Raw genomic sequence first — 20,128 nt, 5'->3', positions numbered from 1 at the left:
TTCGCTCTAGAATTAGACTTCCCAAAATGCATCACCTCACATTTGTCTGGATTGAACTCCATCTGCCACTTCTCTGCCCAACTCTCCAGTCTATCTATATTCTCCTGTATTCTTTGACAGTCCCCTTTGTTTTCTGCTACTCCACCAATCTTCATGTCATCTGCAAACTTGCTGATCATATCAGCAGTGCCCTCTTCCAGATCATTTATGTATATCACAAACAACAGTGGCCCTAGCACTGATCCCTGTGGAATTGGTCACCTTTCTCCATTTCGAGAAACTCTCTTCAACTACTACTGTCTCCTGTTGCTCAACCAGTTCTTTATCCACCTAGCTAGAATATCCTGCACACCATGTGACTTCACTTTCTCTGTTAGTTTACCATGGGGAACCTAATCAAACACCAAAGTCCATGTATATGTTACACTTTGACCTTTGCTGATTCTAATCTATCAAAAAAGATCTGAATATAAAAGCAAACTGTATGCATGCTCACATTTGTAGACAATACAAAGGTTAAAAAAATTGTTAGGTTCATCAATAAACACTCTATCCTCGAACTGTTGCAAACTCCTACATTTGCTTTCTCCAGCTGTCTGTCCTGCAAATAACTGAGAGGCAGATGTATGTGAAAAGACTTTGTAACTGGTGTCAAAAGAAATGGTGGAAAGTTTGGTCCCATTACGTAAGGAACTTCAGAAAACTGTGGGTCATTTATGTCATATGACTGTGACTGCAAGAGACATGACTGTACATTGGGCTTCTTACTGAGATATTTGTATTATCAATAGTCACAAGTGAAGTGCCGGAAGACTGGAGGTTGGCTAATGTAGTGCCACTGTTTCGGAAAAGGACAAGCCAGGGAACTATAGACCAGTGAGCCTGATGTATGGAATGAGCTGCCAGAGGAAGTAGTGGAGGCTGGTACAATTGCAACATTTTAAAAGGCATCTGGATGGGTGTATGAATAGGAAGGGTTTGGAGGAATATAGGCCAGGTGCTGGCAGGTGGGACTAGATTGAGTTAGCATCTGGTTGGCATGGACATGTTAGACCGCAGGATCTGTGTCCGTGCTGTACATCTCTGACTCTGACTGCTCAATCTTCCTCACCTGATCTGGGAGCAGGTTAGATGCAATATTCTAATTGTGGATGTGTCAAAGCTTATATGAACAAAGTACAAAACACTTCAAGTTTAACTTTCACTTTTTTTTTGTTCATCAGTGGTTGTCAGTATCACTGACTAGGCCATCATTCACTATTCATCCCTAATTGCCCAGAGAACCACATTGCTGTGGGACCATGTTGACTAAACCAGGAAGGAATGGCAGTATTCCTTTCCTAATGAGACAGATGGGTTTTGACTACAGTGGTTATATGATCACCATTGGGTGAGCTCTTTATTACAAATTTTTATTGAATTCATATTTCATCATCTGTCAAAGTGGGATTTTAATCTATGACTCAAAACAAAAGAATCACAGAATCCGTACAATATAGAAACAGTCATTCAGCCCATCATGTCTGCACCAATCCTCTGAAGAGCATCCCACCATGCCCCAACTCTGCACCCTCTCCAGGTAATCCTGCATTTCCCATGGCTAATACACGTATCCTGCACATTCCTGGATACTGCAGGGCAATTTAGCATGGCAAATCCACTTATTCTGCACAAAAAAGAACTGTGGGAGGAAACTGGAGCACCTAAAGAAAACCTACACAGACAGAGGGAGAACATGCAAACTCCACAGCCATCCAAGGCTGGAACTGAACCCAGGTTTTTGGCACTGTGAGGCAGCAGTGTTATTCAAACGCTTGTGGTTCAGGAATGATCGTTGAATGACACCACCACAACACAGCTACCTTCCTCAAATTTTGAGAGCAAAATTTTATCGAATTTTATTTACTTTTTGTACGATTATTGTATACTTATGATCTTCATCACTGTCCAACTCAAAGTTGCTCCCTTATTTTAATGGTGTCCATATATACAGGGGGCATGCCTGATGTTTCTTCACCCCTTTTACAAAACACATACTTCAGTCATCTAAGAGTCCATTTTCTAAATTAACTTTATCACATCTCTTCTTATTTGCAATATCTTGAACATATTCTTGTAAAAAAAGATGGGCAGTAAAGTCGTCATCATGCAGAAACAATGCTGGAAAAAGCATTTGCATGAATGGTCACTGAACTCTAAACTTTTAACTCTGCTTTTTCTCTCTCCAGATACTGCCAGAACCACCTGAGTTTCTCCAGCACATGTTGTTTCAGATTTCCAGGAATTGCAGTTCTTTTTATTTTATTCTACTTCATCCAATTCAGTTCACATTTTTGCAATTTTCAAGCACTTAAGCAGAATTTTATGAAATGTTTTCTGTAGTGTGGGAGAGGTAACGAAGGATGTTGTTTATGATCTGCAGACTGACTTGCATTAGTCATGCAACTTTCAGACAAGTTAAATTAACTCTGATAGTTAAAACCATAGGATGTAGGAGCAGAAGTAGGCCATTGAGTTTGCTCCTCATGGCCAAGCTTATAACCCTCAACTCTGCTTTCCTGCCTTTTCCCCATCACCCTATGTTACCTTACTTATTTACACAGTTCCACATTGAATGGAAAAGCACATGATTATAAACACGCTTGGAAAAGGATTTAGAAAATTAATCTCCTATCAGACTTATGTCTAGACAACATGACAATGCTAATAGAATTTTGGAATACATCAGTGTATAAGTCTGCCAAACAAAAGTTAAACACTATAGGTGCTGGAAATCTGAAACAAGTACTGAGAATGCTGGAGAAACTCAGCAGGTCTGGCAGCATCTGTAGAGAGACAAACTTAGGTAACATTTTCACTCCAGTATGGTTCTTCAGAACTGCCTATACTGCATAATGCACTATTTAAACCACTTTTGATCATTGTAAACTGGCAGAATTAATCTCTCACCCATTGTAGAACTCATTGTATTCTGTGGATGTTTATGATGAAAGCAGACAATTGGTAACCTCGAAGGTTTGTTACAACTTGAACATAGAACAGTACAGCACAGGAGTGGGCCCTTTGGTCCACAATACTGTGCCAAAAATGACACCAAATTAAACTAATCCTTTCTGCCTGCCCTTGGTCCATATCCCTCCATTCCTTAAATATCTAAATGCTTATCTAAATGTCTTAACACCCCTACTGTATCTGCCTCCACCACCACTCCTCACAACACATTCCCTACTCCTACTGCTCTCTGTAAAACAACTTGCCCTTCATGTTTCCTTTTGAACTTTCACCCATCACCTTAAATGCGTGCCCCTGCCTTGTTTTAGACATTTCAACACTGGGAAAAACACTCTTGGCTGTCAACCCTTTCCATGCATTTTATAGTTTTATAGACTTCTATAGAGTCTCCCCTCAGTCCCATTGCTCCACAGAAAACAATGAGTTTTTCCAGCTTCTCCTTGTAGCTCATACCCTCTAATCCAGGCAGCATTCTGATAAACCTCTTCTGTGCCATCTCTAAAGCCTTCACATCCTTCCTGTAATGTGGTGACCAGAATTGAACGCGACACTCCAAGTGTGGCCTAACCAATGTGTGATTAAAGCTGCAACATGACATCCTGACTATTGTGTTCAATACTCCAACAAATAAAGGCAAGCATGCCATACACCACCTTATCTACTGTGTGGCCACTTTCAGGGAACTATGGACTTCAACCCCAAAATCCCTCTGTACATCAATGCTGTTCAGAGTCATGCCAGTAACTGTGGGAGATCCAATGTTAAGGAAAAGTACAAAGTGCAGCACCTCACACAAACCAAATTAAGCTCCACCTGCCATTTCTCGGCCCATATCTGCAACTGATCTGTACCCTTCTACAATCTTCCATACTATCCATGACTCCACTGATCTTTGTCTCATCTGCAAACTGACTTACCCACTTACCTACATTTTCACCCAAGTCATTTATATATACCACAAACAGCAGAGGTCCCAGTACAGATCCCTCGGAACACCACTATTCACAGATCTCCAGCCTGAAAAATACTCTTCCGTCGCTACTCTGTGCCTTCAATGGGCAAGCCAATTCTGAATCCACGCAGCCAGGTCACCATGAATCCTATGCATCTTAAACTTCTGAATGAGCCTACCATGAGAGAGCTTGATGAAAGCCTCACTAAAATCCATGTAGACAACATCCACTGCTCTACCCTCATCAATCACCTTAGTCACATTATTGAAAAATTCAATCCAGTTAGTTAGACATGACCTGCCCTGCACAAAGCCATCCCTAATTAGGCCATGCTTTCTAAATGCACACCAGTCTTATCGCTAAAGGTTCTCTCCAATAATTTCCCAACCACGGATGTGACACTCATTGGTCTCCAGTTTCCTGGATCATCCTCATTTCCCTTCTTGAACAGAGGAACAACATTAGCTACTCGCCAGACCTCTGGGACCTCTCCAGTGGCTAATGAGGATACAAAGATCTAGAAACCCAACAATTCTCTCAAGTCTGTGATCTGAATGCCCTTTTACTTAGAGGTATCCAGTCAGTTGATAACTGAAAAGAGTCCTGTAGCATGCCACTCAATCCCATTGCACTGGGAATTTCATCAGACGGTCATGCCTTTGGGTATATTCGTAGCATTCATTTGTTAAAGTGCTGGTGAGTTTCTCAACATTTAAAAGGCATCTGGATGGGCATATGAATAAGAAGAGTTTTTCGAGGGATATGGACCAAGTGCTGGCAAATGGGACGAGATTTACTTAGGATATTTAGTCGGCATGGACAAGTTGGACTAAAGGGTCTGTTTCTGTGCTATATATCTCTGACTCTGAGTGCAGTTACTGGGTGGGATGTGGGCATCACTGGCTAGGGCAGCATTCATTGCCCATCCCTAATTGCCCAGAGGGCAGTTAAGAGGCAACTACATTGTGGGTCCAGAGTCACATGTAGGCCAGCCCAAATAAGGAAGGCAGTTTCCTTCCCTAAAGGACATTAATAAACCAGATGGGAGTTTTCAACAATTGACTATGGATTCATGGTCATCATTAGACTCTTCCTTTTTTTATTATTGAATTCAAATTCCACCATCTGCTGTGGCCAGATTTAAACCCAGGTCCCCAGAATATAGAAATCATAGAATCCCTACAGTGTGGACATGGCTTGTTCGTCCCAACAAGTCCACACCGACCCTCTGAAGACCATCCACCCTGACCCATTCCCTTACCCTATTACTTTTACACTTTCATTGACTAATGCCCCTAACCTACACATCCCTGAATTCTATGGGCAATTTACCTGATCTACGCATCTTTGGATTGTGGGGGAGGAAACCAGAGCATCCAGAAAAAATCCACTCATTCATAGGGAGAATGTGCAAATTCCACAGACAGTTGTCTGAGGCCAGAATCGAACCCAGGTCTCTGGTGCTGTGAGGTAGCAGTGTTAGCCACTGTGCCACCTGAATATTACCTCGGTCTCTGGATGAAAAGTCTAGCGATAATAATGGTAGGCCATCACCTCCCTGTGATATGGTGTTGGGTCATGGAGGAGAGTCAACATTGTTCTTGAGCAAGGCTGGAGTATTTGTTGGATTTGGTTTCCTTTCCCAAATTCTAAAGATCAGACATTTACTGTGCACAAATCACATGTATGTTAGCTGAAATCTAATACCTGGGTAGAATGCATCATTTACGAACGGTTAGGTCAGAAATCCATGAATTGTAATAATGGAAACACGAGCAACAGCTGAAAGAGTTGAAAGGAAAGATCTGCCACCCACTTCTCAACAAATGGGAATGAGCAACAAAGCTGTTGCTTTGTTAGTGTCCACCAGATCCCTTGATCAAATCAAGAAATTTTGTGTGGCATGCCACCTTCTTCACTGGAGCAGGTTTATCTGATAAAAAGGGAAACAAAATTGCAAGTTGTTAGAAATCAGAAATAAAACAAGATATGGCATTCTTACATGACCGATCAGAGACCGTGCACATGGTTATATTTCATCATTATACTTTTACATTTCTGTAAATTGCACATAAATGCTTACTTGCTGTTTTGCTTTAATCCAGTGACCTGATTGATGGCTTAGTAATATTCCAGTTATATGAGAATGTCACTGTACCAGTGGATTGGAACCGTGTCAACAGGCCTCCCTATCCACAGCTTGGGGCTAACATGAAGAAGGTATGCTCATTTTATTAGCTCTTTTTAAATCAACCCGAGAACACCAATTGTGCTAATTTTTAAGGATTAATTGTCTTTGTACTAAGCATGAATTTGAATGGTGAACGTTAACTGTGTTATCATTTGGTGTCATTGTTATCCTATAATGGTACTGGATGACCTTGTTAAATTTCTTTCAGTAAATTGAAGGAAAAGACCAGATGTCAATCTTGACTTCATCTAAGATTTATTCATAAAATTAGATATTATAAGTGTATAATATAACCTACCATCAGTGTCACTGAGTACCTCTATGTTTGCGATTTTAGCTAAGATTTTAGCTCCGATTGTGGATCAGGTTGTAAGTTTCCTCACTGAGCTGAAGATTTCTTCTCAGACGTTTTGTCACCATGCTAGGTAACATCAGTGAGCCTTCAATGGAGCACTGGTGTTCTGTCTCACTGCTATTTGAGTCTTGGTCTGTTGTGGTGGGTGATATCACTTCCGATTGTTCTTCTGACAGGTTGGTAAATGGGGTCCAAATCAATGTTTGTTAATGGATTTCCGGTTTGAATGCCAGGCCTCTAGGAATTCACATGTGTGTCCCAGGATTCCCGCCCGTCCCAGGATGGATGTATGGTCCCAGTTGAACTGGTGTCCCTCTTCGCCGGTGTGTATGGACACTGGTGTTGAATGTTCAAAACAGCATCGGAGGGCATGATGGAGTGGGTGAGGATGGGGGTCAATGGATGAAAGCTGGGTACAGTAGAAAACTGTGAACTGTAAAATATTAATTGATCATGATTCCAAAATCTGGCTTGTGCTGTCAGACTGAACTTCAGCCTCTATTGGGGAGAAAAAAAATTCCAAAGATCTGCCAGATCTGCTGAGTTCCTCCAGCAAGTTTTTTGTTTTTGTTTTAATTTCTATCGGTATTTTTTGTTTGCTTTGCTATTTGAAAAATGAAAAGCTCATGTTTTGGATTTGATGGATTGCTTGACTGTGTGTGATGTTCTCTTACTGGACAATGCCAGGCTATGGGTCACAGCGTGCATTGATGACAGAGCAGTGCTGACTTAGAGGGTAATCAGATGGGCTATAGCTAAGGACAGATGAAGTGTGTGGCTTGGTGGTCAAACAGCAATGAGGGTGAGAGAAGGGATTGTACGTGCAAAAGAGTATCAGCCATTGGTAGCATGCCTATGTGGCTGCTGTGACATCATGAGGGTCAATGCCAGATTGCCAGCATGTCTGGGTACAGAGTGGCCTTTTTAAAGATGGGGATTGGAGTGACAAGTTGTCCTGGGAACAGCTCATGCTCAGTTGGGGCTAGAATCAGACATGACAAATACCATAGGGCTGGATAGAGTGTTAATCATGTGTGATAAGATCTATCAAGATAACTTGCATAACTTTGTGGCATGAATTCATCCAAAAAAAGGCCCAGTCCCACTTGGGCTTCATCAAAAGAATGTCGGATTCTGACCCCAGCGTTGGGCAAACATTCTACAATGTTGAACTTGTTCTAGTCCAATAGGAGCAAATATCAATCTTTACTCTGTTTTAAATTTATTTACAAAGTAAAACATTACAATTGTTTAGCTCCCACAATCAGTGTCAATAACCTCTTTGTATTTGTTAGATTACAGCAATTAAAGAAATAATCTAATGAGGAGAAAGACCACTCCCTCCGTGAGCATTCCGTAAAGACCACTCCCTCCGTGAGCATTCCGTAAAGACCACTCCCTCTGTGACTCCCTCGTCAGATCCACACCCCCCACCAACCCAACCTCCACTCCCGGCACCTTCCCCTGCAACCGCAGGAGGTGCAAGACTTGCGCCCACACCTCCTGCAACCGCAGGAGGTGCAAGACTTGCGCCACCTTCCCCTGCAACCGCAGGAGGTGCAAGACTTGCGCCACCTTCCCCTGCAACCGCAGGAGGTGCAAGACTTGCGCCACCTTCCCCTGCAACCGCAGGAGGTGCAAGACTTGCGCCACCTTCCCCTGCAACCGCAGGAGGTGCAAGACTTGCGCCACCTTCCCCTGCAACCGCAGGAGGTGCAAGACTTGCGCCACCTTCCCCTGCAACCGCAGGAGGTGCAAGACTTGCGCCACCTTCCCCTGCAACCGCAGACACCCCTCTCCCAAGTCCCTCCTCCCTATCTTTTATCTTAGCCTGCTGGACCAACTTTCCTCATTCCTGAAGAAGGGCTAATGCCCGAAACGTCGATTCTCCTGTTCCCTAGATGCTGCCTGACCTGCTGCGCTTTTCCAGCAACACATTTCCATCTCTAATTAACTAATGAGCCAGCTCTTCAGGCAGCATTGCAACAAAAGAGAAACTGCAAAGGAAACTTATCAAATTACAATAACACTCCTGAGGCTGATGCACTCCACACCCATGTGTCCTTATATTCTCTTTAGTAAACAATTTACATCATCAAGTTAGCTAGTTGACAATCTCTTAAAAGGGAATTGTAAAAAAATACTTAAAAGAAAATTTAAAATAGTATTTTGGGAAGTAATAATGCACTCTGTAGTACTCATTAGATGCAGATGCCTCAAGCAAAGTAGTCAACATTTTATACTTCCTCTCGAAGGACTCCCAGGCTCAGACATAACCACACCAGAGAGAGACAAACAATTTGGTCAACTGTCCAGTGCCTGCACTTGTTTAAAGCCTTCTTGGACATAGCTGCGAACAAGCTAACAATGAGGTTATCTGATCTGCCCATCACTTCCACTCCACAACAGGTGGCCAAAGTTCAGCAGTGTGGGGCTGAAAGTGCAATCAAAGGTGCAGCAGTGTGTCCTGAGATAGTCAAAGATAGATGACATCCTCACTCTATGTAAATATGGAATACTGGCTCCTCAATGCTGCAGAGATTACAATCTGCCTTGGAGCAGTAAATCTCCTGAATCTTTATTACTTGGGATTGATACTCGAGTATTTCTTTGTAAAAGTTTGATTACCCAAAAGTAGCAAACAGAAATATTGTGATGTCCATTGTGTCTCACTCTCTGAACCAAATCATTAGGCTGAGGAAACCTTAAACATGCTTACCTGTACATTTTATCCAATGAGTAATCCCCATCTGCATATCTATAAGCTTATTGTTGGCATCTAAATCATTTTGTTTAGAAATTTTCCAAATTTCATCCCCAATCTGAAAATATTGTTTCCTAATTTAGTAGATTAGACATGCATATCCACAAGATATTCTCAGGTACCTCCAGGCAAGTGGCCATTCTTCATGTGTCAAGTAAGATGTTTATTATCAACAAAGTATTTGAACTTAGAGGACCAAGTCTGAGGCAATCCTGTCTTCTTATTGACTTTTCAGCTGGTTGCTGGATAACAATTGGAAACAGAAGTACTCCAGTATCTTCCCCCAAAAATATTTAGTGTGCTGCTCCTTGAGCTGCATACTTTTAAGACCAATTGCAGGACTTTCCACTGCTGCCTTAAGAAAATGAGCTAGTCCATCTTGAAATGGTGCTAGAACCACCAATCTTTCTCAAATGCATGGCTTAGTTCTACACATCTTTACCAATGAGCATTTTGGAAGTCTCTCCTTCAGATTATCAGAAAATGTTTGCAGATTGAAGAATTGCTGTAGTCATAATATTGTGAAGATAGTGTTCACATACTGCAGCAAGATGTTCGCATCATAATGTGTCTCCACCACTGCTTCTGGTTGTGCTGCTAGCACTGAAGAGCTACCAGCCCTCGAATTTGCCAGCAGTTCTTGGAGATGGTATTTCCGCTCTTAAAGGGACAGGGGCTCTGTACCAACAGAGAATTTCCCAAAGTGTACCGAATCATATTTGTGTTCCTAGAAATGGCTATGACTTAGTTGCTGCTCTGGTGTCCTACCTGCCATCACACCACCTTTTCACCATTAAATTCAACTTCACGCGTGCATTGGGATTCATGCTCATGAAGCCTCCATTACTGTATGCCCAGTTTCGATAGCAATGTCTTAAGATTCATAGATGGTAGTCGAAGGAAAATAACTTCAGAAACGTTTCCTTCAAACTTTATTTTCTTTAAAGTATGTACTGAATTTTTTGAAATGTGTGCAGATTTAGTTCTCACCCCCCCCCCCCCCAATTTTTGCTGAAAGCCCAGTAAAATCATTCTGCCCCATTCCTAATTGTTGCATTGGAGACCAATTTGCATAAGCTTAAATCACAACTGAATCTGATGTGTATTCTTGCTGTCTTTAGATCGAAAACTGCAACTATGTCATTGAACTGGGGAAAAACAAAGCTGCCTTTTCCCTTGTGGGTATTGGTGGGCAAGACCTGAATGATGGCAATCAAACACTTACACTGGCACTTATTTGGCAGCTCATGAGAAGGTGAGGGAATCCTTTATTGATACAGTGATGCATGTCTTTAAAACTCAAATATTATGCTCACTTTTTTCAAATGTTTCTTTCAGGGGTTGTGTGGATTTTGAATTAAACAGAAACAACTAAAGAGTCAATATTCTGAAAGCTAAGTTGATTTGTTTCGAGAAATGTTCTTTGGCAAGATGTTAAGATAGAATGAATAAATAAATCTTGATTTATACAACATACCCACAACGACGACAGAATATAATTTGCTCTTAAATGCTTTTGCATCAGTTTTTTTTTAATCTCGGCTAAATTCCTTTGTAGTATATCCTGAGAAATTTTGAACATTAGATTTTTTGAATACTAGATTTTCATTCTTTCAGGACTCGAGACAATTGTGTACACACCATCCCAAGTTTTGAAAAGCACTTCCATCAGGGAGGGGTAATAATGTATGATTAATTCATTTTTCATTCCAAGGTTCATCACACACGCTGTACCTAGTGGTAGGTTCTTGGCTCATTATCTGCTTTTGCGTCATTTTGAACTTGTCTTTTGCAGTATTTTTCAGGTTTCCTGTTTAGCTCTGGTGAACCTGGGCTGTTGGCATCATTCTTAACCACACGTTAACCATCTTGTGAACAAATTTGGCTGCATTTGTGGACAGAGAAACAAAGTAAATGTTTTGAGTCTAGTGTGAATCAACTTCACCCACACCAGACTCAAAACATTTATTCTGTATCTTTCCCCACAGATGCTGCCAGATCTACTGAGTTTTTTCTGCACATCTGCAGTATTTTGCCTGTATTGCAACCAGAGCTGACTAGCAGTATTGGTGATGTGGAGGTGCCGGTGTTGGACTGGGGTAGACAAAGTTAAGAATGGCACATACCCACAACCATAGCAACCGGCACCTGAGCTACAAATCTTTACGCAAGCCTTTATCATGCAACACCAGGTTATAGTCCAACAGGTTTATTTGAAAGTATAAGAAACCTGTTGGACTATAACCTGGTATTGTGTGACTTTTAACCTTACCAGCACAGAGGAACCTCTATTATCTGGCGTTCAATTATCTGAATATCGGATTATCCGGCAAGATCGCAAGGTCCCAATGCTCGGCTAAACTATGTTATCCAGCATTCAATTACCCGGAATTCGATTAACCAAATGAAATATTGCCTGCCCATGTCCTTCAGATAATCCAGGTTCCTCTGTATTGATATTTTAAGTTTATTTTTATTCTTTTCACATTTCAAGTATTTATATTTTTTCCTAAGTAAAATCTGTGACTCTAGTCCGTGATTTTGTTGATATGGCAGGTTATGATGCCTTAGCCTATAATAAATAAAGGAACAGGTATTTGGATGATGAAAGTTTGTATTTTGACCACTTCACCACCTCTTAGTGTCTATGGCAAAGCACATTTGGTGACGCATCCTTCTCTCTGGAGTTAAATGAAGTGCTGTTCAATTATAGAGTCTGGAAACAGGCCCTTTGGTTCAACTAGTCAATACTGATCATAATCCCAAACTAAACTAATTCCACCTGCCTGTGTTTGGGCCATATCCCTCTAAACCCTTCCTATTCATATACCCATCCAGATGCCTTTTAAATGTTATAATTGTATCTGCATCCATCACTTCCTCGTGCAGTTCATTGCATACACAAATCACACTCTGGGGTTCACCTTCATGTCCTTTTTATATCTTTCTCCTCTCACCTTTAAAAATATGCCCCTTAATTTTGAACTTCTCCACCCTCAGAAAAAACCCTTGTCATTCACCTTTGCTATACCTCTCATGATTTTATAAAGTCAATAAGGTCATCCTTCAACTTCCTACACTCAAGTGAAAAAAGTCCCAAACTATTTTTCTATCTCAAACCCTCTATTCCCAACAACATCCTGGTAAATCTTTCTAAAGCCTCTCCAGTTTAATGATATCTTTCCCATAACAGAGTGACCAGAACTGCACACAGTACTCAATTAGATTCTTATTTCTGGTTTGTTGGATTACGGAAATCATAATTGCTTTTCTTCTAATGAAAATTATAAGAGGGATACACCGTAAAAGTTTCCTTTTTTTTTGTGGCTGAAATGGTTAATCTTTGACTTTTCAATTTTATTGTTTCAGGTACACTCTGAAGGTGCTGTCAGAACTTGGAGATGGCTCCAAGGTGACAGATGAAATTATTATAAAATGGGTAAATGAAACTTTAGCAAAAGCAAAGAAAAGAAGCTCAATTACTAGCTTCAAGGTAAGTGCAAACTATAAGGTACTTACATTTATAAATTTGGCTTTATATGAACGTATGAAATTAGAATCTGATGTTGACCATTCGGTGCCTCAAGCCTGTTCTACCATTTCATAAGATAATGGCTGATCTGTTTTATGTTTAGAAATTCACAATCTCTATATCCCTAAAAATCTTTCAATTCTGTGGCCTAACAAAAATATCAATCTGCCTTAAAAACATTTCCAAAGTTGCACAATTCTCAGAAATAATCCCCCTCGTCTCTGCTGTAAAAAGGTGATCCTTAATTTTAAACCAGTGTCCCTAGCTCTGAACTCTTCCCCACAAGAGTAAGCATCCTTTTCACATCCATCTTGTCAAGACCATTCAGGATCTTACACACTTCAATCAAGTCACCTCTCGCTCTTCTAAACTCTATAGAAACAAGCCCTCCCTTCCTCAAAAGACAATCCACTCATTCCAGGTATAACTCCTAGTAAACCTCCTCTGAATTACTTCCACCTTTCCTTAAATAAGGAGAATAAAACTGCTGGCAGTATAATGTCGTCTTAAATAGTCTAATGTGTGACACCTTATCAAACACCTTCTGAAAATCCAAATATATTAAATCCACTGTTGCCCCTTTATCTGTCCTGCTTGTTACCTCAAAAAGAATTCTAATAAATTCATCAGGCATGATTTCCCCTTCATAAAGCCATGCTGACTCTCCTTGATCACATTATGCATTTCTGAATACTCGGCTATTGTATCATAGTGAAGAAGAGGCCTTTCATCCATCAAATCTCCATTGTAGATTCCTTCTTTCTCACTGGGATATGTCTTTGCTGTGTCTGCCATTGTTTCTCAAGTGTCTTTGTTGCTAAACTCCTTGCCCAGTCCATTCCAGCCGGTTCTGCCTGCATTCTTTTATAATTACCCTTATATAGGTTTAGCAGTTGTTTCTGACCCAAATTCCTCTCCCTCAAACTGAATGCGAAATTCCTACCATGCTCTGATCACTGTTTCTGAGAGAAGCTTTTGCACTGACATCATTTATTAAGCCCACCTCATGACATTTCACCAGATCCAAAATAACCTGATCCCACATTCGATCCATAACACAAAATTCTAGGAAACTGTCCCAAATACGCTAAGAAATCTTCCCAGTGGCTTCCTCTGCTAATCTGATTATCCCAATCTAAAGAACATTAAAGTTACCCATGATTAATATGTTGCCTTTATGAAGTGCCCTCATTATCTGATTCATCACATAGCTACAGTTAGGGGCCCTAAAGGATACTCTTATCAGTGCCTTCTTGCCTTGTCTGATTCTTACCTCCACCCATATTGGTTCTACATCTTCTAAACCACAATAAGTTCTTGTTTCATACTTATTCCATTCGGAACTAACAATTCTACCTCGCCATCCCTTCCTTCCTGTCAGTCATTTTGAAAAGTTACATACCTCTGAATACTTCATTCCTAGCTTTGATTTCCTTCCAACCATGTCTCTTCAATGGCTTTAAGATCATGCTCATTAACCTGTATTTGTGCAGTTTACTTATCTATTTTATCTTGAATACGATGTTTTCAACATAGATGAATTAACGAAATGATCTTACAGCCATGTCTCTGTAATGATTATAAGAGGATCAGAGCTTGAGGCTGGATGGTTGAAAGTACTGCTGCTCATGGTGGAATGAAGGAAGGTGGAGATGACAAGACCAAAACTGGGAAAGATAAATTCTCTGGGAGTTGTAGGACTGGAGGACATTACAAAGATAGAAAGTGTTAATGTAAGAAGTGTTTTGAAGGGAGGGAAATGATTTAAGTGTTTATGGAACTGGGATCCACCTGGATCAGTGGATAAGGACAAAGGGAACCAGATACAGAGCAAAGAAAACTTTGCCTCAGAAGAAGCTGAGGATGATGAGGAATGGGTTCTTGACTGTTTGAATGAGGCAGAGTTTTATACTTTCATTTCATGGATGACTTGACACAGTGCTTCATTCTTCGCATAAGACCCACTAGAGCTAGAAATTCACAAAGTTAGGAAGGTATGCTGTGCACTCTACATTCTGTGTTGATTCATTGAGCTAAGAGGTGGTGAAAGGTTTGATGCTTGTTTTGGACTGGAAGAATGTGTGTGGAATTTGAAGCCTTTTGATCGATGCCCATTTAAAAAAAATCACAGTTCTTTACAACATAAATAAAACTTGGTCCAATATGGGCATCTAATTTTCTATTTCAAGGTTATCCGTATTCATCATTCTTGAACAATGTAAATGTTTGTAGGTAAATGAAGCTTGTTATTATTGGGCCACCTTTTGTTGTATTCAATTTTATTGAAACTTGTTTTATCATAATTTGCAAGATTGTCTTGACTGGTTGCAATTAAACTGGTTCCACTGTATCATCTACTTTGAAGTTTTTTTGATGTTGTTTATCCTCCAGGATAAGTGCATTTGCACCAGTTTGCCTGTTATAGACTTGATCGATGCTATTGCACCTAATACAATTCGCTACGAGCTGGTGAAACAGACTGACTTCTCTGATATTGACAAGTTAAACAATGCTAAGTAAGTTGATCATGAATAGTAATTCCTTCTGCTTTACTCCATTACAGTTACTTTAAATAGTTGAAATTCAACACAGAAACTATTTTGAGACTATTTTGTTGGATAATGGTAAAACTAGGCAAATTCTGGTTGAGATAGATCTGGTTTATACAACTTTTTTTTAAATGACTTTCATTTATACAGCTTCTTTCAGGATCACTCTATATGCTAGAGAGCTTGTGAAATACTTTCAAAGTGTCATCACTATTTGCAGTATAGGAAAGAGTCAATTCGCTCTCTGCAAGCTCCCATGAAAATACACTCACCAGATAATCTATTTTTGTGATGTTGTTTGAGAAATAAATTTTGGCTGGAGGTGGTGGTAGGGTGTGCAGTGGAGGGAAGTGGGATGTGGGTGGCAGAGAGAGAGAGAGATAACTCCACTCTCCACTTTGGAATACAGTTTGTTCTGATAGAACACGACAATTCCGTTCCTGTGCGATCTTGCGTTATAAGAAAATCGCGCAATAGCAGCACTATTTAAACCAATGGAACTGGAATTGGTTTTGGCAATACAAGTAAGGAAAGTTTGTGTTCTGCAAATAATGGTCTAAATTCTTCAATTGCATTATAGCCAATTTGTGTTGAAGAAACACCCATTATAGCAGAACCGACTCTTGTGTTATGGGATCTTTTACATCTTCCTGAGAGGGTATACACAGCCTCAGATTAAAGTCTCATCTGAAAAACAGCACCTAATAACTATTAGGGTCCTTTTGATTCTTTGTATTTTTATCCACCAGATTTGCTTCTATTAAACTAAAACAAAATTCAACAGAATTTACGTGAGTATTTCACCCAGCCTTTCTACTGATCCGTAAACAGGAGAAAATGCTGCTTGAAATGCAATTACCATCTCTTCTCACCCCATCTCCCAAAGTCAATTTAGTGTGAATGATGAGGCAGACAGACATTTTATTTTCAATTGTTTTTACTGTTTTAAGATTTACAATTTGATTTCGTTGCTTAAGCTTGAGTAGGAGTTACTGGTTTTTGCATTAACTTTTGTAGTGGTAATTAGTTCTGAACTGAAATATCAGAAAAGATTTTTATTAAGTGTGGAAAACAATTATTAAAATGTTCAAGGAATCAGTAACACAGGTGGGAAACTCTCCACTATATAATTTCCCACTTGAAAGCAATGCATATAATTATAAACAAGAAGCACTGCACAAAATGGAGTAGGCAAAACTTGGAAGCTGAAATGCAGGGATGAGAAACAAAAATCAGTCTGTCTTGAAGTAGCACTTCTCTTCATAAAAGAGTATTCAATTATGATGTGCTTATCTCTTTCAGATATGCCATTTCAGTAGCACGAAAGATAGGCACTCGTGTATATGCATTGCCTGAAGATCTGGTGGAAGTGAAGCCAAAGATGGTTATGACTGTCTTTGCTTGCTTAATGGGAAAGGGATTGAAAAAGGTGTGAAGAGAACTGAGAACCTTGTTCACATTGATCCTGTCTGCCATATCAAACCAATTCAGCATCCTGTAATTCATACAATTATCTGTTATTTTATTTTTGATCTGTTTTCAGCAGAGAATATCATTGGGAACAATTTCAGAAGCAAAACGCTAACTAGAAATCATTTTCATTTTTGAGCACTAATTTATTATTTGTGTATTTTAAATGTTCCTGTATTTAATTTTCCATGTTGCTGTTAAGATTAAAACTCTTACTTCTGTTTGTTATTTATAGTGCATCATTCACCAGACAATTGTGTTATGTCCTGTAATGCTTACAATGTAAAACATGTATCTAAAGTTCTTGTATTTGAGCATATTCATGATTGACCTGCTTTTTGAAAATAGCTGCTGTTTTGTAAATGACTTCTATTATGATCAAATTGCAAATATTTAAATATGTACAATTGGTTTTGTGGAAGAATCAGTTGTAATTCAGTCTGTGGTTCTCTTGGAGTAACACAATCTATTTTTGGTTTAACCAGTTTGAGTATATGCAGTGTCCTGAGATTGAATTGCAACTTTTAACTTCTGCCATCATTTCTGCCCTATGATAAGTATATAGTTGCTATTTAGACATGTGCAGGTATGCTGTGTTATTGAGGAGGTACAGTGGTGCCACCCGAGCACATGGCTTCAAGTAGTCATGTCGCAGTGTTCACAAACTTGTACAACATTGGTCACGATCTCCACAAAGCTGAATAATGTAGAATTCTTATGTGACTAAAAACCTTTAATCCTAATAAATCTATAACCCGTTTGATAAGAGATTACATGCATGAATCAGCATTTCTATGAATTGCGACACTTTACATCACAGTCTTATATTCATTATTGTGATAATTAAACTATTTTCTTTCACCAGAGTGAAAACATTCAGACACTTCTAAAATTCACTTTGCTCCTTGGTGAAATTTGGGGGAAAAAATTGATTACATTATATGCTTGTGGGACTTGTACATGAAACACCGAAAGCTAGCACACAGGTGTAGCAAGGAATTGGGAAGGCTAATGGAATGTTAGCCCTCATATCGAGGGGATTGGATTATCACAGGGAAGTGCAACTGTACAAGATGCTGGTGAGACCACATCTGGAGTACTGTGAGCAGTTTTGGTCCACTTATTTAAAGAAATATATAACTAATTGGAAGCAGTTCAGCGAACGTTCACTAGGATGATCTCTGGTCTGGAGGGATTGCCTTATCAGCAATGGTTAAACAGGTTGAGACTAGGTAAAAACAATGACTGCAGATGCTGGAAACCAGATTTTGGATTAGTGGTGCTGGAAGAGCACAGCAGTTCAGGCAGCATCCGAGGAGCAGTAAAATCGACGTTTCGGGCAAAAATCCTTCATCAGGAGTCCTGATGAAGGGCTTTTGCCCGAAACGTCGATTTTGCTACTCCTCGGATGCTGCCTGAACTGCTGTATTCTTCCAGCACCACTAATCCAAAAAACCAGGTTGAGACTGCCTACTCACGGAGTTCAGAAGTATGAGAGGTGATCTCATTGAAACATGTAGGATTCTTAAGGGACTTGACAACATAAATGCTGAGAGCATGTTTCTCCTTATGGGTGTCAAGGACCAGAGGACATAAGCTCAGAATAAAAGGATGCCAATTTAAGACCGATAAGGAAGAATTTCTTCTCAGCCATGATCCTATTGAATGATGGAGCTGGCTTTAAGGGCCTAATGGCCTATTCCTGTTCCTATTTCTTATGGTTTTTTGATCTTTTAAAAACTCATGTGGTTCTAAACTAGGATAAGTGTGAGGTTATCCGCTTTGGTAGTACAGCAGGAAAGCAGTTTATTGGCTGGCTATAAATTGAGAGAGGGGAATGTGCTACAAGACCAGGGTGTTCTGATACAGCAGTGGCTGAAAGTAAGCACGCAGGTGCAACAGACAGTAAAAAAGGAAATGCTATGTTGATCTTTGTAGCGAGTGGATTTGAGAACTGGAACGAAGATGTTTGCTGCAATTATACAGGGCTTTGCTGAGACCACACCTGGAATATTGTGTGCAGTTTTGGTCTCCGAGGAAGGATGTTCTTGTGATAGAGGCACTGCAGTGAAGGTTGACTGGACTGATTCCTGGAATATTGAGAAGGAAACACAGTGGCTGAGTGGTTAGCACTGCTGCCTCACAGCACCAGGGTCCAGGTTAGATTCCATCCTCGGGCGACTGTCTGTGTGGAGTTTGCAGATTCTCCCTGTGTCTGCGTGGGTTTCCTCCGGGTGCTCCGGTTTCCTCCCACAGTCCAAAGATGTGCAGGCCAGGTGAATTGGCCATGCTAAATTGCCCGTAGTGTTAGGTGCATTAGTCAGAGGGAAATGGACCTGGGTTGGTTACTCTTTGGAGGGTCGGTGTGGACTGGTTGGGCCGAAGGGCCTGTTTCTGCACTGTAGGGAATCTAACCTAATTGACACCAACAGGCCATTGCCTCCCTTGTTGAGGTTTAATTAATTATGTGAGAGCCTTAAGTGGCCTCAGGTAGATCCTTTTGCATCACTTAACAACAGATCTCTTTATTTTGAGTTCTAGTGAAAAAATACACATTTTGTTGAAGTTTTGTATCTTGGGCACTCATCAGGACATGCACAAGAGATACTAACTTAAAGGAAAAAAATAGAGGGAAATGGGTCTGGGTGGGTTACTCTTCGGAGGGTCGGTGTGGACTGGTTGGGCCTAAGGACCTGTTTCCACACTGTAGGTAATCTAATCCTAAATCTCATAGAAATCTATAAAACTCTGACAGAACCAAACCTGATATTTGCAGGAAAGATGTTCCCGATGGTGGGGTAGTCTAGAACCAGGGGTCAGATTTTATGGATATGGGATTGATTATTTAGGATTGAGATGAGGATAAATTTCTTCACCCAGAAAGTTGAGTCTATGGAATTTTCTGCCACAGAAAAGAGTTGAAGCCAAAACATTATTTGATTTCAAGGAGTTGGATATGGCACTTAGTTAAAGTCTTTAAAGGAGATGGGGATAAACAGGAATAGACTGAAATTGGACAATCGGCTATGATCATATTGAATGGTGGAGCAGACGCTAAGGGCTGAATGGCTTACTCTTGCTCGTCTTTGTACATTTTGTGTTCAGTGAGACTTGGATTTTATGTTCATGTGTTGTTTTGTTCTTTGTAGCAGGAATTGTAAGCAATGAATGATTAGAAAATGTTTTGGGTATATTGATTGATTAAAATTTGTTTGGATCAACTTACTTTTGAATGCAGGAAGTGTACTCTGTGCAGTTGCTAACACTATAGTATTGTGCTCTGCGTACAATGCCAATTCATG

At 40.2% G+C, this 20,128-nt stretch overlaps 1 protein-coding gene across 3 annotated transcripts in view; it reads left to right on the top strand.

Moving 5' to 3' along the window:
- LOC122556217 (plastin-1-like) overlaps nt 1-17,594 on the top strand; it is a 155,364-nt gene extending 137,770 nt beyond the window's left edge. For all 3 annotated transcript variants that reach the window (XM_043702777.1, XM_043702778.1, XM_043702779.1), the window contains exons 12-16: nt 6,071-6,185; nt 10,397-10,530; nt 12,645-12,768; nt 15,199-15,323; nt 16,659-17,594. In XM_043702777.1, the coding sequence (XP_043558712.1) occupies nt 6,071-6,185; nt 10,397-10,530; nt 12,645-12,768; nt 15,199-15,323; nt 16,659-16,791 (631 nt within the window). In that variant the 3' untranslated portion in view covers nt 16,792-17,594. The remainder of the gene's footprint in view (nt 1-6,070; nt 6,186-10,396; nt 10,531-12,644; nt 12,769-15,198; nt 15,324-16,658) is intronic.
- The last annotated feature ends 2,534 nt before the right edge of the window (nt 17,595-20,128 follow it).

Source organism: Chiloscyllium plagiosum, chromosome 13 (assembly GCF_004010195.1).
Source record: "Chiloscyllium plagiosum isolate BGI_BamShark_2017 chromosome 13, ASM401019v2, whole genome shotgun sequence".
Taxonomy (NCBI): domain Eukaryota; kingdom Metazoa; phylum Chordata; class Chondrichthyes; order Orectolobiformes; family Hemiscylliidae; genus Chiloscyllium; species Chiloscyllium plagiosum.
The sequence above is the reverse complement of the archived record's forward strand: the minus strand, read 5'-3'. Positions and strand labels throughout refer to the sequence as shown.